This window comes from Melozone crissalis, unplaced genomic scaffold (genome assembly GCF_028551555.1).
Source record: "Melozone crissalis strain CALT ecotype California unplaced genomic scaffold, PUWL_Pcris_2 ptg000006l_1, whole genome shotgun sequence".
Taxonomy (NCBI): Eukaryota; Metazoa; Chordata; class Aves; order Passeriformes; family Passerellidae; genus Melozone; species Melozone crissalis.
In genome coordinates, this window is record NW_026535784.1 from 4,954,515 (window position 1) to 4,981,653 (window position 27,139).

At 38.0% G+C, this 27,139-nt stretch overlaps 1 protein-coding gene across 1 annotated transcript in view; it reads right to left on the reverse strand.

The window, feature by feature from the left end:
• Nucleotides 1–808: 808 nt before the first annotated feature.
• The window catches only part of STIM2 (stromal interaction molecule 2), a 63,953-nt gene continuing 37,622 nt past the window's right edge, over nucleotides 809–27,139 (reverse strand). Inside the window, exons 3-12 of the mRNA XM_054294300.1 lie at nucleotides 18,584–18,698; nucleotides 11,562–11,673; nucleotides 10,804–10,919; nucleotides 9,420–9,597; nucleotides 8,345–8,522; nucleotides 7,607–7,774; nucleotides 7,311–7,411; nucleotides 6,828–7,066; nucleotides 3,330–3,531; nucleotides 809–2,518 (exon numbers count right to left, since the gene is read on the reverse strand). Of these exons, the coding sequence (XP_054150275.1) occupies nucleotides 2,038–2,518; nucleotides 3,330–3,531; nucleotides 6,828–7,066; nucleotides 7,311–7,411; nucleotides 7,607–7,774; nucleotides 8,345–8,522; nucleotides 9,420–9,597; nucleotides 10,804–10,919; nucleotides 11,562–11,673; nucleotides 18,584–18,698 (1,890 nt within the window). The 3' untranslated portion in view covers nucleotides 809–2,037. The remainder of the gene's footprint in view (nucleotides 2,519–3,329; nucleotides 3,532–6,827; nucleotides 7,067–7,310; nucleotides 7,412–7,606; nucleotides 7,775–8,344; nucleotides 8,523–9,419; nucleotides 9,598–10,803; nucleotides 10,920–11,561; nucleotides 11,674–18,583; nucleotides 18,699–27,139) is intronic.

A 27,139-nucleotide genomic window follows, 5' to 3' on the forward strand; every position in this document is an offset into this window, starting at 1 on the left:
CCCATGATTTTCTGCATAGATGGCCTACAATCAGTCTCTGTTAGACAACAAAACTCTGGATTATTTCTGTTCTCTTAAGGAATTAACCAAGGTACCAGGACATGTAAAGTGCTTGCAAATGCAAGGTCTCCACCCCATTTTATAACCCTTCTCTTTCAGCCATGTCACTAATCACAGTCAATCTGTTAAAATCACCACCACTTCTTGAGGAGAGAACAAACGCATTGGGTAGGTACAGTGAAACCTAAATAGAAAATGATAGAAAAGACACATATCATTTGATTTCAATTAGCTACAGGTTTTGAAGGCTCCTTACTAGAAAAAATGTAGGCAGTCTGTGAATAATTCTTTCACACAGTACATCACATACATAGTGGCAAGAAGTGAGCCCCCAGTCACAAGTCCCTGGCGGTGGCACCTGCTCCTGAGGCAATGAGAACACCCCTGTGGAAGATCTGAGACTGTTTAGTCATCACTGGGTAAACTGCTTCTGTTGACTAGAGCAAGAGATATTTCCTTGGAATGTACCTCAGAAGAAATTCCTGCTCAGTATATTAATATTTTCAAACTGAATAAAAGGCACTGTTGCTTAAGCCATATATTTCTTGTCTCCAACTGTTAAAAAAAAAAATAAAAATATGGTTTTGAACACCTAGCTACTGCTACCCTAAGAAGGCTTCCTTGTTATCTCACAGTAATTTCACCTCTCCCTAAAAAAGCTTCACAAAAATTTCTTTTATCTGAAGCATGTCATCTCACCTTTATATCTATCTTTATATCTAAAATTATGAGTTAGTATAACAGTATGCATTATAAAATTATACCATTTACTTCAGACATCTCTGAACAGCTAAATCTTCAAACTATACAAAAATAAAGTGTATGAAATCTTACAAAAGGAGGACATTAAGACAATAATAGCTAATTCAAAAAATATAATAACTTATACACAGCAATAAGCATAAGCAATGTAGCCTACGACAGCTTCCAATTAACAGGACCTCTGAAACATGTCTGAAACAAGCATCAGCTAGAATTGGAACATTCCCAAGCACAATAATGTTTCCAATTTATTATCTTTACCACAGTACAAACTTTCACAACCCAAATGTCCATTGTCTGTCAATCTGTAAACAAAAGCTACTATTCCCCCTCCTCATTTTCAGAGGTGAATTTTTTCAGTCTTCAGTGAAGTTTCACAACCATCTTGCATAAGGAATCAAGAGCCTGTTCTCTTGGTAATTTATTATTTTCTTTTTTTTTCTTTTTTTCTTTTTTTTTTTGTTTGTTTCTCATACAGCCTGCAGTGAATTAAAATCACAGTGAAAGTCCTGGGAAAAAAATGATCTTTACAGCAGGACTTGAACCATTCTAATAATAAATGCATCTAACAAAGCTCCCCATAATAAAAGCATGACATTTCCATTTCCAGAAATCAAGTCAATTAGAAATGCTAAATTTTACTTAAAAACCCCAAAAGATCTAAAAGTGAAAAGATTCATCTTCTCAGTCAAATACAAGTCTTTCAGTTTCACTTGCAGAGACTGTTCCAGTCTGTAAAATAGTAGTGCAATTCATTTAGTTCTACTTCTTTTATTTTCCTTAAAGTCCAGTAGATAAATGTCCTACTTCTATGGAAAGATAGGAAGATGCTCCAGTAAACAAGAAACTTTGGCAAGCCCAGGAAGGCTTACTAGTCCATTAAAGCTTAGGAGTCCAGAGCGGCTTAAAAATGGTTTATGAATAAACTTTAAAAAGTTCAACAAATCAAAGTAAAAAAAAAAAAAAAAAGCTGAAAAAGACAACCTAAAAAAATAAAGAAATAAATAGGCAGAAATGGATGTAAACTGTCTGAACGTTTTAATGATTTCTCATTGACAGCTGGCACAACCGTTGACAGTACAGTCATTAAATATAGGTGACCTACAGAGTATTCCATTGGGGCATCCACTCTGGGATGCTCAAATGGAATTACATTCCTAAAGATTTAAAAAACAGAGTTCTCATAATATTACTATAGGTTCTCTTCTGCCCACCTCACTTACACTTCTTCTTAAAGAGGTTTTTTATTTTTGATGGCTTTTTATTTTTTTCACCATTCTGGTAGAGGTCCTGTGGGATGCTGCTTATCCTGGGGACAGAAGCAGCTTCATGGCTGGGTTTGCTGTCACTGCCGGTCGAGGAGCACGAGGTGTGACGAGGCTTTGGGACGGGGATCCCAGTTGAAAGCTGGTTCATGCTGCAAGACTTCTCCAGGATTCCATTATAAACTTTGCTTGCAGGACTAAAGATCATGCTCTTAGTTTCTGCCATGCCTACGCAGTCAGGAGAGCCCCTAGAAACATCTGCAGTCAGAGAAGAGGAGTCTCCCGTAGATGATTCCTCCAGTGAAAATTCTTCTGGTGATACTTTCTGAGGAGAAATTGTCTGGTACATCTCAAGACTTGCTGGAGGAGACTGTTTTCTTCCAATGGATGAATTTAAGGAGTCACATTCCGAACCTGTTTCCTGTACTTCCCTGAGTCAGAGCAGAGAGAAAAGAAAACATAATGAAACTACAATTGTCTTCATAGAGTTAAAAAGGAAATTAATTCAGAATCAATAACATTAGTCTAAAAGCACCACCCACAGTTTTCCTTAGTAGTTAATTAAACAAAAAAAAAATTAAGTTAAACATTTTAAGTTACAACTTGCATTACATCATTTTATTATCTAAACTTAAGGGAATTAGTTTGTGCAATCTTGCTTTTGTGAGCAGCAGCATCCGCCCAGAAACAGTCATTTGTATTTCACTTCAAAGAACAAAGGCTATCTTTCTGGCACGTGAAGTCGGAAAAGTTATGAAATGAAAGAAGGAGATTTAAGCCTATCATATACAAAAAGTTTCTTCAGGACAAGTGTCCCTACCTTTCAACAAGCTCATTTGCTCCTTCCAAAAGGAATTTAACCTTTTCCTATGAGGCCATGTAACAAGAGTAGGTACACGCTCAACATGCTGTAAGAATTGTGTTACCATCCATCTCCTCTTCGCCCAGTAGCTGACATTGCTTTTGATCCTAGTTTCAGATGTAAGAGCCAGTAACATATTGTAATGGAGAATCAGGGTTAGTTCAGTGCACCCTGGATTGTAACATTACTTAACTGTACATGACATGCTAGCTATTTACATACACATACCAGACAAGAACTCTCTGCTCCACGTAGACTATATTAATTTATATCATCCTACAGATTACTTTAACTTTTGGCTTGGTTTAACCTCTAATTCTAAACTGTTAGTCTCAATAATCCTATCAAGAGTTGCAAGTGCTGTTTGCTAATCTCCGTACCATTGTTTATCAGCAGAGAAGTAAATGGCTTCCTCCTCCTCTTCAGTTCGATAGAGAGCTGGGCAGCTCGACACAGAGAGGATGTCAGGGTCAGGGGAGTGCAGAGCGTGCTGAGACTGTGGAGATGATGGCACAACACTGCGTCTTGATCTACACAAGCTACTGCTTCTTGCCAGAGTGCTGGGAGCTTTTACAATGGACCCTGAGACAGAGAAAAAGCAAACCAAAACCCTCCAAGTGACATTGATGTTAACAGTATCTACTCTGAAGACTAAGTAGCAGGTATCTGCTTCGGCGACAGTGACTTTTAAACAACTTTGACATTGCTTGACAGTTTCAGAGGAACAAAGACTGACACACCTCACACATTCTACAGTTAGATGAAGCAGCTAATCAAGATGCAACTGCAGAGATTTTGTGCCTGCCAAATACTACCCTGACCAAGTACACCAAAGCTCTGGCTCACTGTGCTCTCTTGAGAACAAAAAGAAAGATTCTACTGAAACTCCCAACCCTTCATAAACTAAAAACAGCAGTGCTGAAATTAGTATGTTACACAATGTCCTGTATTTTGTGTGGTGATTTGGAGGTTAGAAAAAAATGTAAAAGTTTTGCAATGTAGGTACGACTAGCCAAACAGCCAACTGATATACACTACACTACTTGAAAAATAGGCTAGATAGAGAAGACCAATTTCATTTACACAACTTGACAGAAATTACATAATTCAACCTAACTTTAAGATCAAGAACTTTCTTTTAGATAACATTGTCTGTTGCCAGGCTAACTATGAATTTCTGGAAGGAAAAATACTAAGAATGGGTGGAGACAGCCACGCAAGACTTCATCAGCAAAGTACCCAACAGGAAGTGATAAACTCAAATGTTCTTAATCCAATTCCTCCTTCAAAAGATTATTAGGCAGCAATACTTGTACAGAAAAAAATCTACAGACCTCTTTCCAGGCTAGCTGTTACAAGTCTCAGGATTTTCACACCCCTCCTCAAACTGTCCCATGGAATGCAACACTGCTTATGTAAGATACACCAGACCTTTACTGGTGTTCAAAATTGTTTAGCAACCACAACACGCTAAAAATCCCTTCAATTATTTCTGTAGACCAGGATGTCTAGCCTGACAAAATACATTTTATTTTCTGCAATGCCAGTTTATCATCATATAAGCTACAGTTTCCCTTCCTGGAATCTCAGAAAAGGACAAGTTGTCCACTCTCTTTTAGTACAGGAAATCTAAACAGTACTTACTAAAAGATGCAGTTACTTACTTAACTACTGACCGTAAAAGCATGTTAGGAGCTCAAAAATTATCTTGTGTAATTACAAAAAAAAAATCCTCAAAGAGCAAATGTGAATTGAGATAAGAGAGCAAGAATCTCTCTAGGAAATTTTGCTACAGGTCCAGGTAGATCAGATACCATCCTACTTACTGGCATTAAAAAAAAAAAAACCCAAAACAAACAAAGAAACAAAAAACCAACCGAACAAAAAAAAAAAAACCAAGATTGCACCATCGGTGAATTTTCAGAGAAGTAACAAGCATTTTGATCCTTTGTAGGCGTATATACACCGGGATATGAAGAAGTCAGCTATGACAATTGAACATGTAGAATTTTCCAGTGCAAATGAAGTTCACTAAATCAAGGAACCAGCTGAATCCTAATGAGTCAATGGAAAAATAGAAGTTTCACTACTACCTTCCAGCTGCAAGGACTTTTTTCCAGTGTCAGACACTATTTCTCAATCCATTTTTGTTCTTCAACTTGAGATTGATCAAACAGCTCTATTACTTGACACCATATACGCCTATCAACGCAATTGCTCCGGCACAAAGAAGCCTGTCCAACAGACTTCAAATTTTGTCACTTCAAATTTTGTTTATGAGTCCAAAGGATGCTGGGGCCAGGCAATATCCCAGTCCACTTTAGATCCAGTGATGGAAATAGCCCCTTTCTTAAGTGACCTCCTGCACAGCGCATTTTGCCTGAAGCCTCATGACCAAGACAAGCCATTATGCTTCTGTCCTTCCTCGTGTGTATTTGATATTTTTGTCTAAAGGATGGCAATAATTCAGTATTTACTGAACTAACCTACAATAATTTGACTCCTCAACACTAGTTTCAACAACAGATCATTTAGCATATTTTCCTCATACAGTAAAGTTTCAGCTAAGTATGCTCTTACAAACAGTACAGTCCTTTTCTAATTGTAATTCCTTTGAATCAACTGCACTTTCTTCTCTGGCTTCACTTCTAAGCAAGAGTTAAATGAGAAGAGTGACTAAAACAACTCACAAGTCTGAAGTTTTTTACACATATCCAAGTGTTGTCATTTTAGACCATCTGGAAAATCATGACAATAAATGGAGCTCTTCATTTTGAAATCAGACCACAGGCTTCTCAATACAGAATTGGGTGCTTAACTCTAGGAATCCATATTTCATTGGGTCTCCAATAAATTTGTTGCTAGGGTTTAAATCAAAGTATTTGCACTGAAGACAACTAGAGAAACAGTATTCCTTAAAAGTGATCAGAACTTGCAGTAAGTTGCAAGAGGATTAATGAACTTTTCACTGTGGTCTGCAGAAAAAAAGGTTGGTACATTAAGAAGAAAAACCAGTGCCCAAGGCATACCAAGTAAAGCCAGCAAAGTGGCGACCTTATGCTATTTTAAAATACAGTTTGAATTTCTTCTGAGAATCCCAGCCCTGGAAGAAAAATGTAGCCACATGACAGTTTTCCTTTCTACTCATTCCTCAGCTTCAAACAGCTTGTTTGAATAACTGCATGGGAGCTCATCTTTTCGATTTGCCTCTGGAGTCCAGTTAATCACAAGCTCCATGAAGCAGGCTCTTGTTCTGACACAATGACTCATGATGCAAGGGTGGTCTGAATCCCCACTGTATTTCTTCTGATCATAGTTTAACCAAAGCTGGACTTCTCTCCCTCCAGAACTCTGCCTCTCCAACGGACACTCAAACAACCAACCCACTGTATCCAAACACAAACATTCTGTCTGAAAGCTTCCCTTGAACAACAACAGGATTTTGTTCCAACCACTAAAGAATGTGCACAAGGCTATGTAGCATGCGGCCTCCCAAAGGATGTGATCTTTCTCATAGCTCAAGGAACCCTGGACTAACCTCATCCCTTCCATCTGAGCTAACAAACTCAGAATGATTCATTACAAACTTTTGTTTAAGTAGCAATCCAAGGTTGACAACCACTTTCAAAACCTTAGCTGAATTTGCCCCACTCCCCCACTGAAACAAAAGAGAGGCTTTTTCTTCATGTTATCTTTAGTGCAAAACCCACTTTGCCATTTAAGTCCCACTGGAGCTAGTATCTGAAATCCTACATAGAATTTTGGTCTTTTTGACTTTGATCTAATCCTGTTTGATTTCAGTACTCTTCTCCCACCTGACTTGAAAATCCCATGTCCCACAATTTTTCCCCTTTCTTTTTACTGAGCTCATCACTTACCATGAAACTGTGAAACTATTGGAGGAGTGTCTTCATCTAAGTCATCAACTCCCCCTGCAATGGGGTAGGGAGGAATGGAAACTCGAGGCATAACTACCCAGCTGTGATCAGAGTAGAGAGAGGAGGTCAAGCTTGGTAGCCCAGAATTGTGTGCGATTTGAAACCCACAAATCTTCTCAATCTGCTGCCATCGATAAAGACGCTCCCGCAAACACGTCGTCAACTCAGAGAGTGCTTTCCTGAAAAAGGCACATATTAAAATTATATACACTGTACTTATTGATAAAGCAAAGCAACACATTCAGTTCAGCACACCAGAAGAACCATTACAGCTGTTGAAATATTCACATTTTAGTATTTTTTAAATTGCTTTTGTAAAGGGCAAAACCACTAAGACACTCAATTCCGTAACTCTCCGGGAGTTCTGTTCCAGAAGCAAATAATCACAAAAGAATATGCATCCTCTCCCAGTAACCCTCTTACTTTGCTTCAAGAATTTTATGGTCCACTTCATCCAGGGAGGAGCTGTGTGCAACATGTAGTGTTCCAAATACAGTGCTTCTCTTCTTTTTTATCTTTTCTGCCTAAAAAGCAAAGTAAAGTGAAATGCATAAAACTAGTAATATACTTAACAGATGACAAAACATTAGCAATATTGACATGTAGCAAACAACAATTCAGAGAAAAAACACAAATGCTTATCTGCTTTGTGTTTACTATTTCATATCTCTAGCAACAGATCAGAAAAATTTTTAAGTAGCTGAAGAATAATTTATTACCTCATCTTTAGCAATTGCTAATTGCATTTCTGCATGCTGTCTTTTGATATTGTAATATTGTACTTCAACTTCGTGTGTTAACTGAAGCCACTTCTGCAAAGCTTCAGGAACAGACCAATTACTTCTCAACTCAAACTCCTTCTCAGCCTTTTTTAAAGCCATACGAACCTAGCAATCAAGAAGAAATGAAAGTGTCACCAAAAGCATAATTAGAACTAACAGGTGAATTATAAGCACCTTTATAGCCCACAGCAAAATAGCAAAGCTTGACAGAGTTTTGGTGTGTGCTGGTTGTTGTCAGGTATGCAGATCTGGCAGCTCTGAAATCTAGCATATGGTCTTCCATATTTTTTCCAATGCTATATAGTTCCTAATTCAAAGTTTAAATATTTTTGTAAGATGATAATTTTTTTAGTACAAAAAATCCAAGTTTATTGCTGCTCAGATGAAACAAAGCTACTCTCTCTCTTCTAATAACAAGATAAAAAGAGCTTTTGTGTATTTTTTTTCTGTGAATCCCAAAATATTATGATAAGCTAATATACAAAGTTTACAGCTTCTAATATTTTCAGGATTATTTTACTAGATAATGGCATGACTGACAATCATTAAGAACTCTTAGAATTTTTCCATTCAAATCCAGCATTTGGGGAATGCTGTTTTAAACACTACTGAGGATCTAATAAAACTAGGACCAATTTAAAGTCAACACTACATTTATTAACAGCTGGCAGATACCTGTACTAACTCTTCCTCTGCATATTTGAGCCTGCTGAGCTCACATTCAGCTCCCTCTCTCAATTCCCTGAGGCGATGAGCTTCACGTTTTGCATCATTGATCTCATCCATCATTTTGCGCTCCAGATTTTGCTTTTCAACAGCAACGTTTCTATTCTCTTCTTGTGCCTTCTCAAGCCTTCAGAATTGAACAAAAAATATGAGAAAATATACAGCATATTTGTTAAAAGTTGTAGTCCTCAGGATAACAAAATGCATCCAGCAACAGGGCAACGGGCACAAACCAAAGCACATGAAGTTCCATCTGAACATCAGGAAACACTTTCACCATGAGAGTGACTGAACACTGGCACAGGTTGCCCAGAGAGGTGGTGGAGTCTCCATCCTTGGACATATTCAGAAGCCACCTGCACATGGTCCTAGGCAACCTGTTCTAGATGGACCTGCTTGAGCAGGAGGGGCTGGACAAGATGAACTCCAGAAGTCTCTTCCAACCTCAACCACTCTGTGATAATAAAGACTCTGCAAGCTTCATGAATCAGCAGCAATTACATCACACAACGTGATATCCATGCCAGGCAAAATACCCAAACTTTAAGTGAACTGTCATTAAAAGTGTAGTATCATAATACAAATCTCTATAGACAACTGTGTTACAGGTGCACCACAGACTATCAGCTTTCACGCTGCTATATATGCAATAGAAACTAAACAGCTCAGGTCTGTTTCAATCTTAAAAGCTTAAAAAGAGAAAAGGTGTTCTCATTCCCATGTATGTAACTATTTAAAATAAACTGTAATTATATGAAAACAACAATACATACATGTAAATCTGTAGGAAAACCTCAGCCTCTATTCTCTACCTTCATCCACAAGTTTGTATTGCCTGCTAAAATATCCAGGAGCAATCTCTACCCAAGAAATCAGCACCACTGAAATCACAATTTCCATGCAAAGGGAAGATGAACACAATCCAAAAGCAGTTAATGCAAAAAACATAAGACTGTAAAGGATCTGCATTTGTGCTTAACCTCAAAACAAAAGGACAACTTTTTTTTTCTTTTAGGTTTTATACCTTTCCTGCAAGTCAAGAAGACTTTGCTCTGCTGTTTGGAGACTTTCTAAGTCCTTCATCATTTTTGTGATATGTTCTCTTGAGGTTCTGTTCTGTGTATATGCAAACCAGCAGCCTCCAAAACCAATAACTATAGAAACTGTTAATATAAAATCCTTCATCCAGTTGTGAGGGGGACCTGTGCAGAGAACAACACCATCATTAACTAGTTCATTGATACAGACAACAGATTAAGGCCTTCCCCCCCTCTCCCCAGCCTAAAAGGTGACAGAACCTAATGCTAAACAGAATTCTAGCTCATTTATCTCAAACCACTTCCAACAACTACCTTTTCAAATGTATTCCACAGCATTTTCATACAACATAAGCAGGTCTGCTCTAATAAAATTTATTTCATCTATACTAAAACATTCATTAGACTGAGAAAAGCTTACTAAACCCCTTCACAGTACATACTCAGTACCTTTATTTAGAGTTAAAATAGAGTTCCACAACTGCATCAGGCCAGTAGGAGGTGTAATTAGATTTGAGCAAGTTCTTTCCAGTCTGCACCCTCTTAAATACCCTATGCTAAGTTAAAAATGCACTTGGGAAAAATCAAAATGGTAACAGCAGCACTTTTTAAAAGTTGGATTGTCAAATTATCAGATTCAAGATTCACATAATACATCTTTGTTAGTACAAATTTTAAAGTCACTTGCACCTCTGTAAAGACAGTTTCTGTGAGCATTAAAGGTCTAACACAAAGTGACTCCAGCTCAGATCTGGCCTGAGTAGCTCAGGAGCACCTGACATGCACAGCACCAGAGCAGAGCTGTAACTGTGTACAAGCAGGCATGCAGAGCACCGGTGATGAGCTATGGACATGGCTGCATATGGTAAAATGGGTCAGATGTGGAACTCCTGCATTAAATTTAACTGCACTTAAACTCAGGTATGCACAAAACACAGGTGTTGGATTTGCATCACCATCTCATTTTTTCTTCTTGGGGAAAGTCATCCCCTCTCATTTCAGCATCCCAGCTGTACTGTCCAAGCTAACCGAGAAATGAATGTAACCTTAGCCATAAATGCAATTTAAACAGTCAAAAATATTTAGAGGACACGTCTTGTGACACAAAAGCCAACACCCATCTGTCAAGTGAGGTTATACTAAAATTTCTACACGATCTTACACACAGAAGTGAACCTTTGTTCTGCTCACAGCACATAAATAACTTTTTTTAATTCATTGCAGAGTTCCACAACGCATGCCAAGCAATTCATCAGCACATCCACAAAATAGATAAGCTGTCCTATCTACACTATCAAGTGTCATGGAAAATATGTTCTGTTGAATTCCTACAATCAAGAGATAAGAAAAAAACTCCAAAAAGTTACTAACGAGTGAGAGGTCCAAACAAAACAACATCCAAGGCTTTAAGCTGAAGCTTCTGTCTGTGACTCCGGTCAATTATTTTCAAGTGAGAGATCATGAAAGCATGTTCATTTACTGCTATCCTGTTAATGACAAGACAAAATGTTACCTATTCCATAAACTATATTCAAAATCACTCTATGCAAAAAAGACATCAGTAGCATTTCCCACAGTTACACAGATTACAGCTATGCAATTGAGAAATACAATACAGCAGTAATGCTATAGAAATGCATATCAGCATGTGGCAAAAAAAGAAAATAAAGTCATTTAACTATTCTTTTCTTTCTGGAAAAAAATCATTAAATAAACCCATTCTGTACAGTTAAAGGTATATTCACAGACTTGTGACACCAACTCCTAAATACATGCAATGCTCAGGTGTGGTATTTATGCCCCAGGTAAGGTATTTTAGAGTTACATAGCAGCATATACCCATACAATAAATCAGAAGATGTTCAAAAGGAAGTTTGCTACCACATAGAATTATGTGACCTTTGATAAGGCCCACAGAAAGAAATAAAACTTTTAGGGAAGTTGCATTTTGAAATATTCTGGCAGAAAAAAAACTGCAGCCACCTCTTCAAAACTACAAGGACACTTCTCTTTTCCTGCATTTGACTGTACCTTGCTAGACTTTAGGTTCACATAGTTGCTCCTACCACTTAAACTAATGTAGCAACCTATGGGGAATTATTTGAAACTAATCCAGAAGATATATTTACCTGGGAAGTGTTGTTCCATTGACATTGCTGTCTCTAAAATTCTTTTCATATTGGGGCAATTCAACAAAATCTGAGAGCCACTGAAGAGTGTCCTCTTGAGTCCAGTTATGAACTGCAAGAAGAATTCAATTACCTTAGGTTTTTACTAAAAAATCAACAGCTTAGAAGACAAGCAGTAGAAAAGCAGGTTACAATAACCAGAAGAGCTTAGGCAAATATAATTCCAGAAAAATTAGCATTACCAAGGTGTTTCTGGCATTTTGCCTTTTTCATTACATGCTCCCCTGTGAAAGCCTAGGCAAACTATAAATAAACAAGCATGGAACCAATAGAAGTATTTCTTTACTAAAACTTTCACAGAACAATTGAGTCGTTTGCTTTAGTTTCAATCAGGACAGCATCTTGTGACTTTCAACTCCTTAAAGTGATTCCAGCCCCTTTGTGCTCACTACCCTTGCAGAACTAAACACTCATCAGCTGGTGCTGTAACCACTTGAGGCAATGTACCAAGATCTTCCCCAGGATGATGCCTCAAGAACTTATTTTGACAAGAATTTTCTTAGAGGCTCATGCCTTCTAACCACAAAATAGGAGCTGACAAGAGAAGGAGAGAGGAGACTGAAAGAAAACACCAAAAGACAGAAGAAATGTAACAGGAAAGCTATTAAATCTCCCTCAAACATGCCCAAGAAAAGTGGAATAACATGCAAAAATACTTTACAAAAAAATACTAATAATGTAGAGAATAATTAACAATTTTCCTTAATAAAAGCAATACTGTACACAAACATTCATAGCTACAGATGTGCTAAGAAAATACTACCCACAGATACTACCAAAAAAAAAAGAAAAAATCACATTTCTGTCCCTTACAGAGCAGCTGCTGCAGTTTGCAGCTTCACTGACAAAACTGAAGGGAAATTTTTCACTCCATTTATAGTCTGCAAAAGTCTGTCTGCATAGGAAAGAAACAGGGATGGTCTCTTTCTGGACAGACGTATTCAAATGAAAAATTGAGGGTTTTTTGAACATTTCTCTATCTAGCACTACTTCCATGTGACAGTGCTAGGCACAGATGATAGGACACATTCTCAGTGGTGACTTTTGACAATAATCCTTTAGGAAGCACTGCTGAAAGCTTGACAGGTAAAGCTGCAGGCAATGGAAATTTTTATGAGTTCAAATTCATATTTCAGTTCACACTGTAAATGAAATAAGGACTTCTAGGTCTCTTGTCCACACTAGCACAGCTGCAAAATAAGCTTAAACATTTTAGGATTATTATCATTCCTGATAGGTGGAGACAGAACACATTTCACAGACTCACAGCTTCAAAAACAAACTCAGTACAAACCTCTTGTAATCCATCCATATGAATGGCTACACAACCTCCCCAGTCTGCTGTCCCATTTCCTTCTGTCCCTGTAAGCTACAGTCAGGTATTGATTTGACACAGACTTGGTTTTGTCATATTACAATATTACAATTTACCACATTACTCTAAGATTTTATGCAAAATATCTGGGCTCCATTTATAAATAGGTAGTTTCCCCATTGCAAAAACTCTTAACACTGTTATGTGAATAATAAGCAATCCAATTTACAAATCATTCAAAGTCATTTGGCTGGTCATTACAAGTATCAAAACAGTGGTAAAATCCTCCAGAAAGATATCACCTTAACTGCATTCTAGAAATATGTTCACGACTGATCCAAACTAAAAGCATTGTTTTGTTGTGACATGAGAAAAAGCCACCTAAAAAGGCCACTGCACACTACAGACTATCACTGACACTACAGAACACTCCATTTCAGAAGCTACACAATTCACTGAGTTTGTAAGCACGGGCAAGGGTTAAAAATACCATTGAGACTTTTCACTTCTACTGATGAAAGAATTTTGTAGACACTCTGCCAAATTTTACATAAATTTATAGGTTTCTATAATCCAGTGGTAAGACTAAACATTATCCTGAAAGGAATTAGCTACACATTTAAGTGGTTTACCATAGAGCAAATCACATCTGTTGCACTGCTTAGACTGGTGTGATGTTTTCTTAATAGACTATCCATGAAATTTTCCCAAACAGATCAGTTACACTCTGGAAAAAGCACTTTATTATTCATTATTGTCACTGTACCAGATACCTCCATTAGTACAGAAACTGCAAAAAGAAGTAACCACAGTCAATCCTAAACTAGAACTGAAACTTGTACTCTCTGTACTCTTACACTGTTACTCATTTATTAAAAATAACATCAATTACCTTCTTTATTTGTGTTGTGTCCTTTAACTGACCACTCAACCATTTAAGCTATGAATATATACTGTTATCTCTTACTCTGGGATGTCAACATCTGAATCTCTTTTCACATACATATTTTGCAAGAAATTTAGATTTATTATGTAAACTAATTCTTCATTCACAGAAGTCCAGTGTCAGTGCCCCCAGATCCCCAAATTTTTCAGGTGGACTCAGACTCTAAACTACACTGTTCTTACTTTCCTATGCTATCAATCAGTGAAAACATTCAGACTGCTTCTTTTTGTTGTTAACTTCCATACACCATGTGTTGGTCAGGAGTATTACTTGACTTGTCTCCACTAAGACTTCATGACATACAGATATGTTTGTTCTGCAACAGCATAAAGTACTGAAAAGCAAACTGGCCCTTCTCCACGAGAAGCACTGAAACATGACACGAGGCAAGTGTGATATACACCAGGACCAGGTGTACTGAAGGGCAAGCAAGGCAGCTGAAACTCATCTTGATCAGCACCGCCAATTACAAGGTGCCAACTCACACCAATTAGCTGAGGCTGTAATTTTTCCTTAGTTTATCACCAAAAAAGAAAGCAGTATACTTCAGACAGCAGAGTAGCAATCCACAATTACTCTAAGTTAAATGCATATAGCATTACAGAGTAATTATAACATTCTTCTCTCTCACAACTCTTTTTACAAAGAGATGCCTTCAGAGAGAGGATGTCAGCAACATGCTTTGGGCAGGCAGGTATAGAAGAGCAGTACTCAGTCTCTAGCCCTCCATCAGCTATTATATTCAGACCACAAGTTTGAGTTTGGGGGGTTTTTTCTACTTCTTTTCAACTCTTCTACCAACATACCTGAAGGTGAAGACAGCAAAAGTAACTTTAACTGGGCCTGTATGAAAGTTTCTCATTATTAACCCACAGTAATTAAAAGGTCAGGCTATTTATCAGTTTCTTGTGTTACATTTATCATCATGTTAAATTTCTCATATCACACAAAAGGATTCAAAACTTAGTTTCTACGACCTTCAGCAGTAACATCAGCAGTATGCAGCATTATGTAACTAACTCATCCTTAGCCAAGCCCTGCTTGCATTCATTTCCAACCTCCAGATATTTAAAACCTGAGACAGCAAATGATTAGAGAGCAAGGCAACCACAACATGTTTGAGGTATACAGTTTAGTCCCAGTTGCTGCAAGAACACTTGTGCAGCAGTACATCAGAATATAACAGGTGATCACACATCCAAATATAAAGCCATTTTTGTAGCTTTTTACCCTAATAAATACTGTACCAGACTTTAGTTCACCTCCTGTTTTCCACAAAGAGAGAAAGAGAATTAAAGTGTAAAAAAGGTACGCATAGAAGGCAAGAAGGTTTTTTTTATTATAGGGCAGTCCATAGTAGATACTATACATTAAAGCTCAAATATGCCATAATGGTAAAAAAAAGAACTTTTTTTTTTAGGCTGTTTGTAACAACTAGGTTTTGATAGGATTCAAATTAGTCTGACAATAGCCAAGCATTCATGAGCTCCAGGTTTGACTTGAACAGTTTTTACTTGGCTACAAAATCAAGTCCCAAGGGACAATTCTGCATCACTAAGGATGCAGCATCCAGCCCTACTCTCTGAGACAGGTCAGAGAACCACCCAGCTGAAGGCTCTGGACTGATCTTACAGCCCTCTTGCTACTGAGACTAAATACCTACACCCTGCTCTTCAGACAGCAAATTCACACAACCACAGCCCATTACAAGGGCAAAGAGAGACAGCAGGTGCTACTGAGTGAGAGAATTTCCAGAGATAATTGTACAAAGACTGCTATTCAGACATCAATAAATACTGATGAACAGATGAACAAATGTTCATCTGTCCCCTTTTCCACACTCAAAACTACTACCTCTTCAAGGCCTTTGCAGAAAAAATACTACACCTTTGATATTAACCTAACAGTAGCTATTAAGTTTGTTACTTGTGAATAGCTGAAAGGCTCTGCAGTACATGTATAATACTGCTTATTTGAAGAGGAGACAAAGAATACCATACAACAAGCACATATACAGGCATTTACATTGAAAGAAAAGTAACAACAGTAATAGAAGTCAGAAGACTCTCAGAGAGAAGTGTTTTCTACATTTTAAACAGCTATGATAGTTCCTAGTCACTCCTCTAAACAGAGCAGTCTGTAGAATTAGATTTTAAAAAATTCAAAGGTCAAAAAAAGCACATTCTAACTAAAGTAAATTATAGTCTTGTTTTGTACCAAAGGAGTCCTTTAAACTGAGTGGCAACACAGCAACAAGAGGCTAGATGCTGATTCAAGCTATGATATGACTCCTGCCATGCAGGTAAAACCTGTAACATCCTTGAACTTCCTTTAATTTGCACCAGCCTAGACTGTGCCTTAAGGATTCTGCACCAGGCAGGGACATCAAAAACCTGCCCAGTGCCAGAAATACCAAAAAGCAGTATTCTGAAGCCCCTTCTTTTATTAGGCAATTTTTAGAGCTTTGAATGCAGCCAATTCTCAGCGTTACATTCAGTGTATAAAATCCTTTTCAATCAATTATTTAAAAGCAACCTCTACTTTCCTTAGTCCTAAAAGGAGACATCAAACAGCAATGACCTTTTTTTGCTTTCTTCCCTCACATCTTATCTGCCTTGCACCACCAATATGTTAAACAAAGAACACCTTTGAACTATTTGACAAATATTTAAGACAAACATCCACATAAAGCAAGCTTTATGGCAAAGAATAGGCAAATTCTACTCAGCATAAACTACGCAGCAGTAGACCCTGAAGATGTTTCTGTATATACTGTCAGGAGCAATAGAGTTGGCAATTCTCACACAGATACCTCAGCAGATTGCTTAAAAGTCTCAAATTACTGATATTATCATTTGCACTACCTCCCATCCTCTTGCTTAATGCTGGTGAATTTCTATAAACTAGTGGCACATATAACAAATAAATCAAAAATTCCTAAAACATATAAAGGAATGGCAACATATTCCATGTTACCTAAAATCAAATTAAAGTAGTTCATTTTCTGAGGGGCTTCATGCTTTCTAACAGTCAGCAGACCACTGGTAACACTGCTCAGGAGTCTCATTCTAAGGGTCTCCCCTCTGGTGCAATTTTAGTTCTCTCAGCAGGATACACACATAAAGCCACTATAAGCAGACACAATGAGATGAGACATTCCTCTCCAAGTCTTTTGAGTCTTACTTGCTACATTCAAGAACACTGGAATAAAGATATACACAACAGACGAACTATACTTCTAGAATCACTATAGCCTAAATTTTTAACAGTTACTCGTGACTTACACCTACAGTTTTGAGGAAATAATTTTTTCTGATAATTTAGTTGCAATACTTTCAGGGAACAGGATCTTCAGTTAATAAGTATTTAAGGAATATTTGAAGAGATAAGGCCAAAAGTTACTGGTTAAAACAGAACATTTACTACATTCCAAACACTCCATGCATTACCTCAGAGTGCAGTTAAGTGACTTCCTGCATTAGCAGAATGAACCAAGGCCATATTCCTGGATTCATTCCCCTCCTGCTCTTACTTTCAGTTGTTTGACCCATACTAAGTTTTAGATCTCTCTATGCTCACTATTAGAACAAGCTGTGGTTTAGGTATTCTCAAATTTAGCAGTCCTTTTACAAACATGTGCAGTTTGCCCTCCCCCTCCAATTGGAGGCACAAAGGGTAAAGATCACAAATCGAGATAGGAACAATTTACTGGAAACAGCAATGAGATAAGAAAATTAACAATAAGAGCAACAATACAATGACAAAAGGTATAAGAAAACTAAACTACTCACATGGAAAGCCCCTGACAATAAACAAATACCAGATGGGTCCGTTCCCCATATTTCTCCACCAGAATGAATCTCCTCTCCCTGGCACAGAGAGACACTCCAGTTCCAGCTCCCAGCAATGACGTGGGGTGCAGGTGTAGGATAACACCCTGGCTGCAGCCATGCCCCCTCCTGACTGCTGCTGAAAATTAATCCTGGCCTGGCCACAGCCAGGACAGCACAACACCTTTGGAATGAGGGCTGGGGTGGGGAAGGGGCTGAGGAAGTCAGGTATTTTTCTCCTAACAATTCTAACATTTCAGATCTCTTTTTTAATCACTATATCCTGGGACATATTTGGCAATGAACACTGTGCTGATCAAATACTGTCCTTTGATACTTGGAATAGTTGGCTCAACTTACTTATTTCATTTAAATAAAAGTGAGGGAGGGCTGATGGTGTTGGGTTGTCAATGCATTTTACTGTATCCCATGGTAAAGAAGATTTTTCAAAAATTCTTTGGACTAAGAATTCTAGATCTTTGCAGCTCAAATAAAATCGAAATCAAAGTGAAAGTGCATTGAATTTTCCACTTAATACTATATTAAAAAATTTAAATAGCTTGGGAGGAACTCTTAGGGTTTATTAAACCAAAAACATGCTAATCTGGAATTCAGCACTTGCACCATCACCTTGATAAATTACAACCTCATGTAAACTATCTTAGTTTACTTAGTTTACAATACACAAAGCACATGAAGAGGAAATTACCTCTAGCTGAGTTCTTAATCAGATTTATGTGTGCCTATAAATAACAGTGTCAAAACAGACTGATGAAGATGCTTCAAGAGGTCATTCATTCACTACTCTATACTTGGTGGAAAAATTGTTGAATTTTACCGATGCCATTTTCAGCTACACTTCTTTACCTACCTTCAGATGTTTTCCAGCGTTTCCACAGATCCTCAATGGTGATATGCTTGTCTTCTCTGTGCAAGTGACTATGTTTATTTGAGGCATCCTTGTATTGCATATCTTCCCTTAGAAACTGAAGAAAAGAGAAAAACATAATCTTAAATGCCTAAACAATGATTTCTGAAGAGAAACTGCACAGAAATCAGGTAGAGTCTTTCCCATTTCTTCCCCTTGCAAGCAGCAGAGAATTGATCTGAGTTTTCTGCATCAAAGACTCAGAAGGTAAGGTAAACCCTCTTACAAGATTTGTTTTTCACAATTATTAAATCCTAGAAAAACTGACAATGCAGTTGTTACTGCACTGAGTTGAAAATCATTAGTATGCCTCAGATTTACAGTGATTACAGGAACACACCACACAGTCACGCTGTACACTTCTCTACTCTGATGACATTTAACCAGCTTCCCCTCCTTGAAAACAAGGCCATGTAAGATTTGAAAGTGTGCCAGTCATTTTTGGATGAGTAATACCTGAATCCTGCCATACCAGTTAAATGCAACTGCCTGAGGGATGAGAGTAAGCTGTTTACCAAGTAGTATTAAAGTCTTTTGATTAGACAACAAAAATTTGACTTCTATTCATCAAATTAAAAAACAGAAGTCATCTGAGGGCCAATTTTCTGCTTGCTAATCATTCCTCAGTGGTTACACTCCAAGCACAGAAGCATTACATAAAGCTGCTTCATTTTCAGTAATTAATAGGAAGCCTTTTAGCAAACATTATAGAAAGGAATATCATGCAACCATGACATACAGAGTGGGTGGTGCAGCACTGGCACATGTTGTGCAGAGAAGCTGTAAATGCCCCATCCCTGGCAGCATTCAAGGCCAGGCTGGATCGGGCTCTGAGCAACCTGAGCTAGTGCAAGATGTCCCTGCCTACAACAGGGAAGCTGGAATCAAATGATCTTTAAGGTCTCTTCCAACACAAACCATTCCATGGTTCTGTGATACAATTTTATGATGGCAGTGTTGTATCGGTATTCCACAAGTCGCTACAAACAGTTCTCCAAATACATACCCAAGAAAAGCCACAGAACTGCAAAATACATTCAGTTTTTTTATTTCATAAAGGCATGTTGGAATACTCGTTGGCAAATGATCTCCCATTAATAGTGGAAACCTTTCATAAGTATCAGTCCCTGAAGGCATTACATGAACAGTCTCTGTGGGTGAAGACCTTAGGAGTAGTATTAGAAAACAAGTATCTGGTTCTAACAGTACCAGAAAACCAAGTAACCTTCCACAGTAGACAGCTTGCTTTCCTCTGCTCATGAAGTTTAATGAAGCTGCTCCAACAAAACCAGCTACAGATAGTCATGACAGCCAAGTCAAAAAACAGCCTTTTATACAGCTGATCACATGTCATCACCACTTCAAGAGAGGTGAGGAAGAAAGCCATGCTAGTGATGCACTGCAAAAGAACTCGATTCTTAAAATTCAGTCCAGGTAATAATTCAAGTGCAGAGCATCCCACAAAGACTCCATTTCCAACAAACCTACAGAGTATACCATTCAGAAACTGCAGGAGACACTGAAAAGTAGCCAACATTAAATAATATTATTAACTCTTAATAAAAAGGCAGAGTATACAATAGCAGAAATACGCAAGAAATATGCAATTCCCCCTAACTTAATGTGCAAATTCTCCCTAACTAAAATATTTTTACTAGAATATGAGGGAATCTCAAATTATGAATGGATTCACATTTCTCCCCTAACTGATGGATTTGGGACAACATACTAGTTTGCCCTCCTTAAACAAACCACAGAGCCATAGTGTCAAAACACTGATTGGAGGTAAATCCTCTTGCTTTTAACTATTACTTCAAAACTTTTTCTGATTGTCAGACATTAATTTTGTAAAGCCTTTTGACTACTAGAATAGTTCCATTTAGCCCATACAAGCTGCATAAGCATTTTTAGCTCCTTTTCCCCATGTGTATAAGAATGGCATAAATTGAGATATATAAATATATACATGCACACACATGCATATACATGAGAAATATATGAGAAACTTATGAAATATGTGAGAACTGAAAATAGCAGCCTGTTGGGGCAAAGGCAATTACAGATCTTCTGAAAAACCATGGATCAGCAACAGTAAAAAGGTTTAATAAGCACAGGACTGTATGTTGTAACTGTATGGAAATGTAAAAATATCTGTTGCACATTCCATCATCCAAGTGGGAACTCTGAATACTTCCCATATTAGCAATTCTACAATGAAGCTGCCAAATTCTACAACTGTCATGCAACATGCAATGAAAGATGGATTGTCTTGTTCATTTCAACTCCATGTTTATTAAAGGCTAAACTGAAAAGCAGGAGCTAAACAAAAAGAAAACAAAATAATTTTCTTATCCACTAATGTCCCTAAAGCTTTCCAGATTATAGTACAGTCTTACAGATGGAACAGCACGAAAGAACTGATGCTTTCCCACCTTACCTTTTCCCTCCAGACTGCAAGTATCTGCTGTCAACTGACATCCCCAGAATATCCTTCAGGAACTTGCAAGTAACATACTAAAAATACAGCAAAAACATGTCTTATATGTCCCTTTCTGTAAAGATTATCTCTTTTCACGTGGGGGTTAAGGTAAATGCTAGCACTCACTCTTCAGCTTCCCAGTGACTGATGATGCACAGTCCTCGGGGACACCAAATGTCTGGCAGGGACATTTTTTTTTTCAAAACAAGTGTTGTAAGGTGATCAAGTTGCTGAAGAGGGACAGAATATATTGTATATCCAGGCCTGGCCCAATTTTGAGTCTTCTCAGCTAAAACTCAGATCACTTTTGTTTGTACAAACTTACTACCTTTACTGATAGTTGTCAGTAAAAGTTGTAAAATATCAAAGGATGAGAACTTTTGTTCGGTTACAGGTGCTGTCAAGAAAAATCTGAATAGCTCTTAACAGTACTGCTCAATTGTTAGAAGTCAAGGGAAGGAAGATGCCAGCTGAAAACAAAAAGCTCCAAGGTGCGGCAGCTCTGCCCATCCCACCGGGCCGGGCCCAGGGACGAGCGCGGCTCCCTCCGCCTGCAGTTCCGCCGCGCCGCCCGCAGAGGGCGCCGCCCGCAGGCGCTCGGGAGCGGCTCCGCTGCGCGGGATCGCCAGGAGCGGGACGGGCCCCGCGCACTGGGACGGGCCCAGCGGGACGGGCCCCGCGCACCGGGACGGGCCCAGCGGGACGGGCCAGCCGCGGGAGGATTTAATTACCGCCCTCTTTTTAAAAGGGAGTGTCAACACAAAGTGGAAAGCAGCGTGCAGGTAGTAACCAGCACAGTTACTGCTCAGAGGCAGAGACAGTACACCTCTGAGTTGTACTACTGAGTTCTGAGTGAGAACTTCTTCCAAGTGAAAAGCTCCTCTTCTCTCCTACCCATACTGCTCCCAGATCCCGAGAAAATAACCACGATGACTTCCTCAGAGGTCTTCTGACACCACAAGGTCACAACGCTAAAGTGACAGTGCACGTATCTGGAAAGAGGTCACCGTGTTTCAAAGAGAAGTGCATTCACTGAGGAAGAGGTGCATAACAACATCAAACATCTTTCTTTTGTATCTTTGTTTCCAAAGTGGCCTAACATGGAAGTGTTTCTTTAAGAAAAAGAACTGGGACCTAAATTGAAGAAAGACAAAAACAGAACAATTCTAGTTAAAAAGAGGATTTTTCTATTCTTTGTCATGGCAGCTAATCTCTCTTTTGTTGCTGTGGTCATTAAGTATACAAAGAAAAGGTTAGAAAAATAAATCTAAATAGGGAGGTTAAAAGAATAAGCTCTAAGAAAAACACATCTAAGTATTATCTTAGCCAACATAATTACTCAGGAAGGAGAAGTCCTTTTAAGACTACAAAGTTGAAACCAAGAAAGCAGAAGATAAGTTGCCTAAAAACTCTGTATGAAACAAAAATAATCATTGGTCGAAGCAGTTACTCCAAAAACAAGTACAGAATTAAAAAAACACCACACCTGGACTTGAAACTAGTTTTGATCCCAGAAGTACTATAACAGCACACACATATATGCTCTTAAAAAGAAAAAGGAAAAAAAAAAAAAAGAAAAGAAAGAAAAAAAAGAAAGAAAAGTAAGTTAAAATATCGATGCTGCAAGACTCAGGACAAACAAGCAATTGCATACTTTCAAGAATGCCACTGGAAAAGTAAAATTAACCACACTCACTAACAGCGGCAGGAACCACTCTCATGATGTTTATATTTTGTTCTGGGTGAAGGCTCAAGTTTATGATTTTCAGTTTCATCAGCTTAAAATAGACTCTAACTGACAAGTTTAAGAACAATTAGTAACATCTCCTGGCCAGGTATTACTCTCACCCTTGAGCATCTATTCCTCAAACAGTGTTATTTCCTTCATATTTACACCGTCAAAGGAAAAATCAGCAAAAGTTCCAACTTCAGCCTTTTAGTGCATTTCCTCACATCAATTTGCTACAAGATTTGTTGCAGCTATTGCAGTGTCACACATACTGACTAAATTATGATGGCAGATGTGCTTTTAAATTGCAACATACCATGATTCAGGTATGACTGCCTACCCGACAGAAATGGCTTCTAAAGATGCTATAAAGTAAAATAAAACATATTTAATAATATTAACAATAAAACATGACAAGAACAACGTAGGACACAGCCAGGAAAGTATTATCAAGTATATCTTAAATAACATACACATTCTATCAAAAAAAGTTACTCCAGCTGAAAACAAAACTGTAGCTATCTACTGCAAAGTAAACTCTGCAAAGCCAAGACAGAATTTCCAAGGGATCACTTCATTGTAGCAGGACTAAATAAAGAGGTGCAGACAGCTTCATGTTATCTTCAGCACTTCCAAGGAGGTGAGGCGTGAGGCAGGTCTGCTCCAAGCCACGTTGGAAAGGTTTCCATGCAACTGTGCCCAGGAGAACACGTGCTGCCTCTGCAAAGGGCTTCTCTGCACTGGCACAGCTGTCAACTAACGCCATCCATGTGTTCACACAAGACCTGGCTCCCTATCCTGCTCTGCAAAGACAAATTGTCTGGACACGTTCAGAGCTGCTTACAAAACTTCAGGAGACTAAAACACACTCTGCCTGGAGACAAATACCTTAGCAGTTGAATGAAAAAAAAAATAAAAACCAATTCAAAAAAGACCTCTATTTATTCAAGACCTCTATTATTCCTCAAATTAAGGAATTCAAAGTAACCCAGTAGCTTTGGGGGCAAGGATTTGCTGCACTGGTTAGAAAGCTCAAAATTCTTGTTCCAAAGACCAATGTTTGTAACGGAATGTCTTGCACAGTGAGATGTAAATGCACTCAGGAGCCATCCCTGTGTCATGAAAAAAACAGTTATAATGTCCTCCATTTCTAAACCACTGCAGCACATATTTTTCCACAGGCAGAATTTTGTCTAAAAAGCTGACACCAAAATATTAAGTTGTTTACAGAAATATTAACTCCAGTTTGAGGACTTTTATTACATAAATGACAATGACAAAATCAAAATACTAAGGGAATTTGAAAGGACATTTAACATCTTGCTAAGAGTGTATTTCCAGAGAACAAAATGAAGCCTATCCCTGTCAAACTTACTGCAGCCCAAGTGCTATAACAGTATTATCATTCCAGGCCATGGTAGCTACTTCTCCTGCTTTAATCACTGTATAGAAGAGAATCATCTTCCCTGGTTTAGCCCACAAAAGTTAGATTCTATTTGATTCTTGCCTCCAGACAACATTTTTAAGCCAGACACTTTGGCATATCATCTCTGAGGTCCCAACTGCTTTGACCATCCTGCTAAAAGCTATTCTCTGATGCTTTCAATGCTGCAGTCTCTTCTCCTTACTGTACTTTTTGTCTTTTTGTAAATTATTTTTTGGGGAGAAGGGCATGGGGCAGGGTGTTGATGATTTTCTATGGGGTTTGTTCAGTTTGCACTTTTTTTATAAAGTGACAATTCCAGTTACCTCCTTAAAAAAACTTAAGCAAAATATGAAGTGATCTCTCCAGAGATCCCACGCACAACTGCACATTTGTGCCTTTAGCTTGGTGAGACATCAGACACACAGCAAGATACTAATACTTCAAAAACATCAACCTATTCTAACACTGCAGAGAGATTCCTTGAGGAAATTATGTAGGACCTGCTATGGGAAGTGAAGGAAACAGGAAAAACCTATGTAAATAGTGAACATATGATAAGTGTGTTTTATTGCTTGTGTCTCATCATTAAAACAAAACAAGTTCCCATGGTGCAACAGATGCTTCCTGAGGCAGAGAGCCTCCCACAACACATGACTAAAACCTCAGTTAGTAACACCACGTTCTCCCTTTCACTTACCCCTTTACAGCCTACCTCCTGAAACCAGCTTAAACAATCACAATCCTTGACATATAAAGTAATAATATCAGCAAAGTATGATAGAAAAATCCATATTAGTCTGCCCTCATAATAACTATAGAGGGCTTTTTTTTCTTCCTTTTTCTTTTTCTCTGCTGTACCACACCAAATAATGAGGAAAAAAGGAACTGTGGTGAAAAGTAACTACTCCATGCTCAGACTAGAGCCCCTCTAACTTCCTAATAAGACTTCAACAAAATCCCTCATGTTTTGCTGACTATTAAATTCCATGCTAAAAAGTTAGATCAGGTTTCCTCACATCAACTTTATCAAAGTCAAATAAAGTTTCTTTCCAGTCCGTACAAAGTACGTCCAAAGGTCTTCCAGTATCAGATAGGTTTTGAGAAAATAGGAAATATCTTTGTTCAAATTTCTTAATATCCTAGAAAAATTCCTTCTTTACAGAATGGTTTCATTTGGTCCTTCATTTAGAGGAAAAACAAGCTACAACCTAAAACAGGGCATGAAAACATTAGGAAAAATAAACTGCATGCAGATGAAATGTCTGGAATCACTGTAGGGAGTTAACTGTTGGAATTAGCAAATTAAAACAGTTAAAATAAATAGTTCAACATCTTTAGCTCTTTTTACCTTCCTGTCTCAAAATAACTTATTTACAAGAACTTCCTTCCTTGGTGTAAATATATCCTTGCAACACTGTTGTGGTGCTGCTAAAACAGCAGAAAGTTATTCTACTTTGTCACATTCTTCCTGCCAAGTAAAAAGAGAACGAACACCTAATCCACATACTCAATATGCTGCTCTTCAGGAGTCTTGCAAGTAAAAACCATGCAGCATAAAACAGAAAATCCATTCCCTGCTGTTAAGTAAAATCCCTCTATTCCATGTAAGCTTTACTTCTAATAAAGTGAGTTTTTTAATTATCAGTCCTCATTCTTAATCAGAATAAGCAGCATTACCCACTGTGACAAAACAACACAAAATCTTGTTCTGAAATATAAATAGGACATATTTAGTACATATTCAGACCTACTGTAATCAGGTAACTATGTAACTATGTTGTGTAAATGCAGATCTTTTAACATAATGGCAAAGATTTAGTAAAAGCACTACAAGAAAAACAGAGGTTACTAGCTGAACTTGCAATTAAACTGCATTTCTCATTAATTTCAGGTTTGTATTTAATGTCTTAGAAGAAAGCACTCTATGCAAATACATATTCATCACTGATTTGCGTGGAAATTATATGTAGAAAAGTGCTACTTTGCAGAGAGTGGGTTATTAAATATTTCTTCAGTAATTAAAAATGAACTAGCAGAAACAAGGGCTACAATTAAGTCATCTTATTTTATGCACAATGTGTAGTTTGAATATATAGTTTCACCCATCTCTAATTACCCCAGCTGAACAGCATGCCTCATCAACCATTGTAATTTCAGCCATTTAAACAGGTCTTTAGCATAGTTTCTCTTGTTTTCTCTGGAAGAGGAAGAAATTAAGGTCAGATATAAAGATGGTCCACTGGAAACCAGGGCAAATCTTCTGAATACTAATAAAATGTTTCCAATGTATAAATGTTCCAGTATTTTCTTTCAGAAACTTCCTCAGCTTCAGTGTATAAAAAATGCAGTACAAGTCAAGAGAAATCAAAGTACTGGGAAGCTCCTCAGGAAGCTCACACTCCATCACTAATGTTTCAGTTTGCAGACTGAACTGTGCCTGTCCCAAATATTCTGCAATAACAAAGGCAGACTATATGCATTATTTTTGAAAACTCATGGCAGTCAGGTGAAGTCCCTGGTGATCAGGAAAAAGGAAACATCACTCCTACTGAAAAAGAGGAGAAACACAGACCTGAGAAAATAAAGACCATTGAGCCTCAAACCTTTGTGTTTTGGAAGATCATGGAGCAGATCCTCATGGAAGCAATGTTACAGCATAAGCAATGAAGTGATCTGAGACAATCCAGCTTGGCTTCACTAAGGGCAGTGTCTGACTGATCTGGTGGCCTTCTATGGTGGGGTACTGCGGTGGTTGATGGGGGCAGACCAAACAAATGTCATGTACCCAGACCACTGAAAGGCCTTTGACACAGTGGCACATAACATCCTCATCATCTCCAGACTGGAGAGAGATTAGAAGGATGG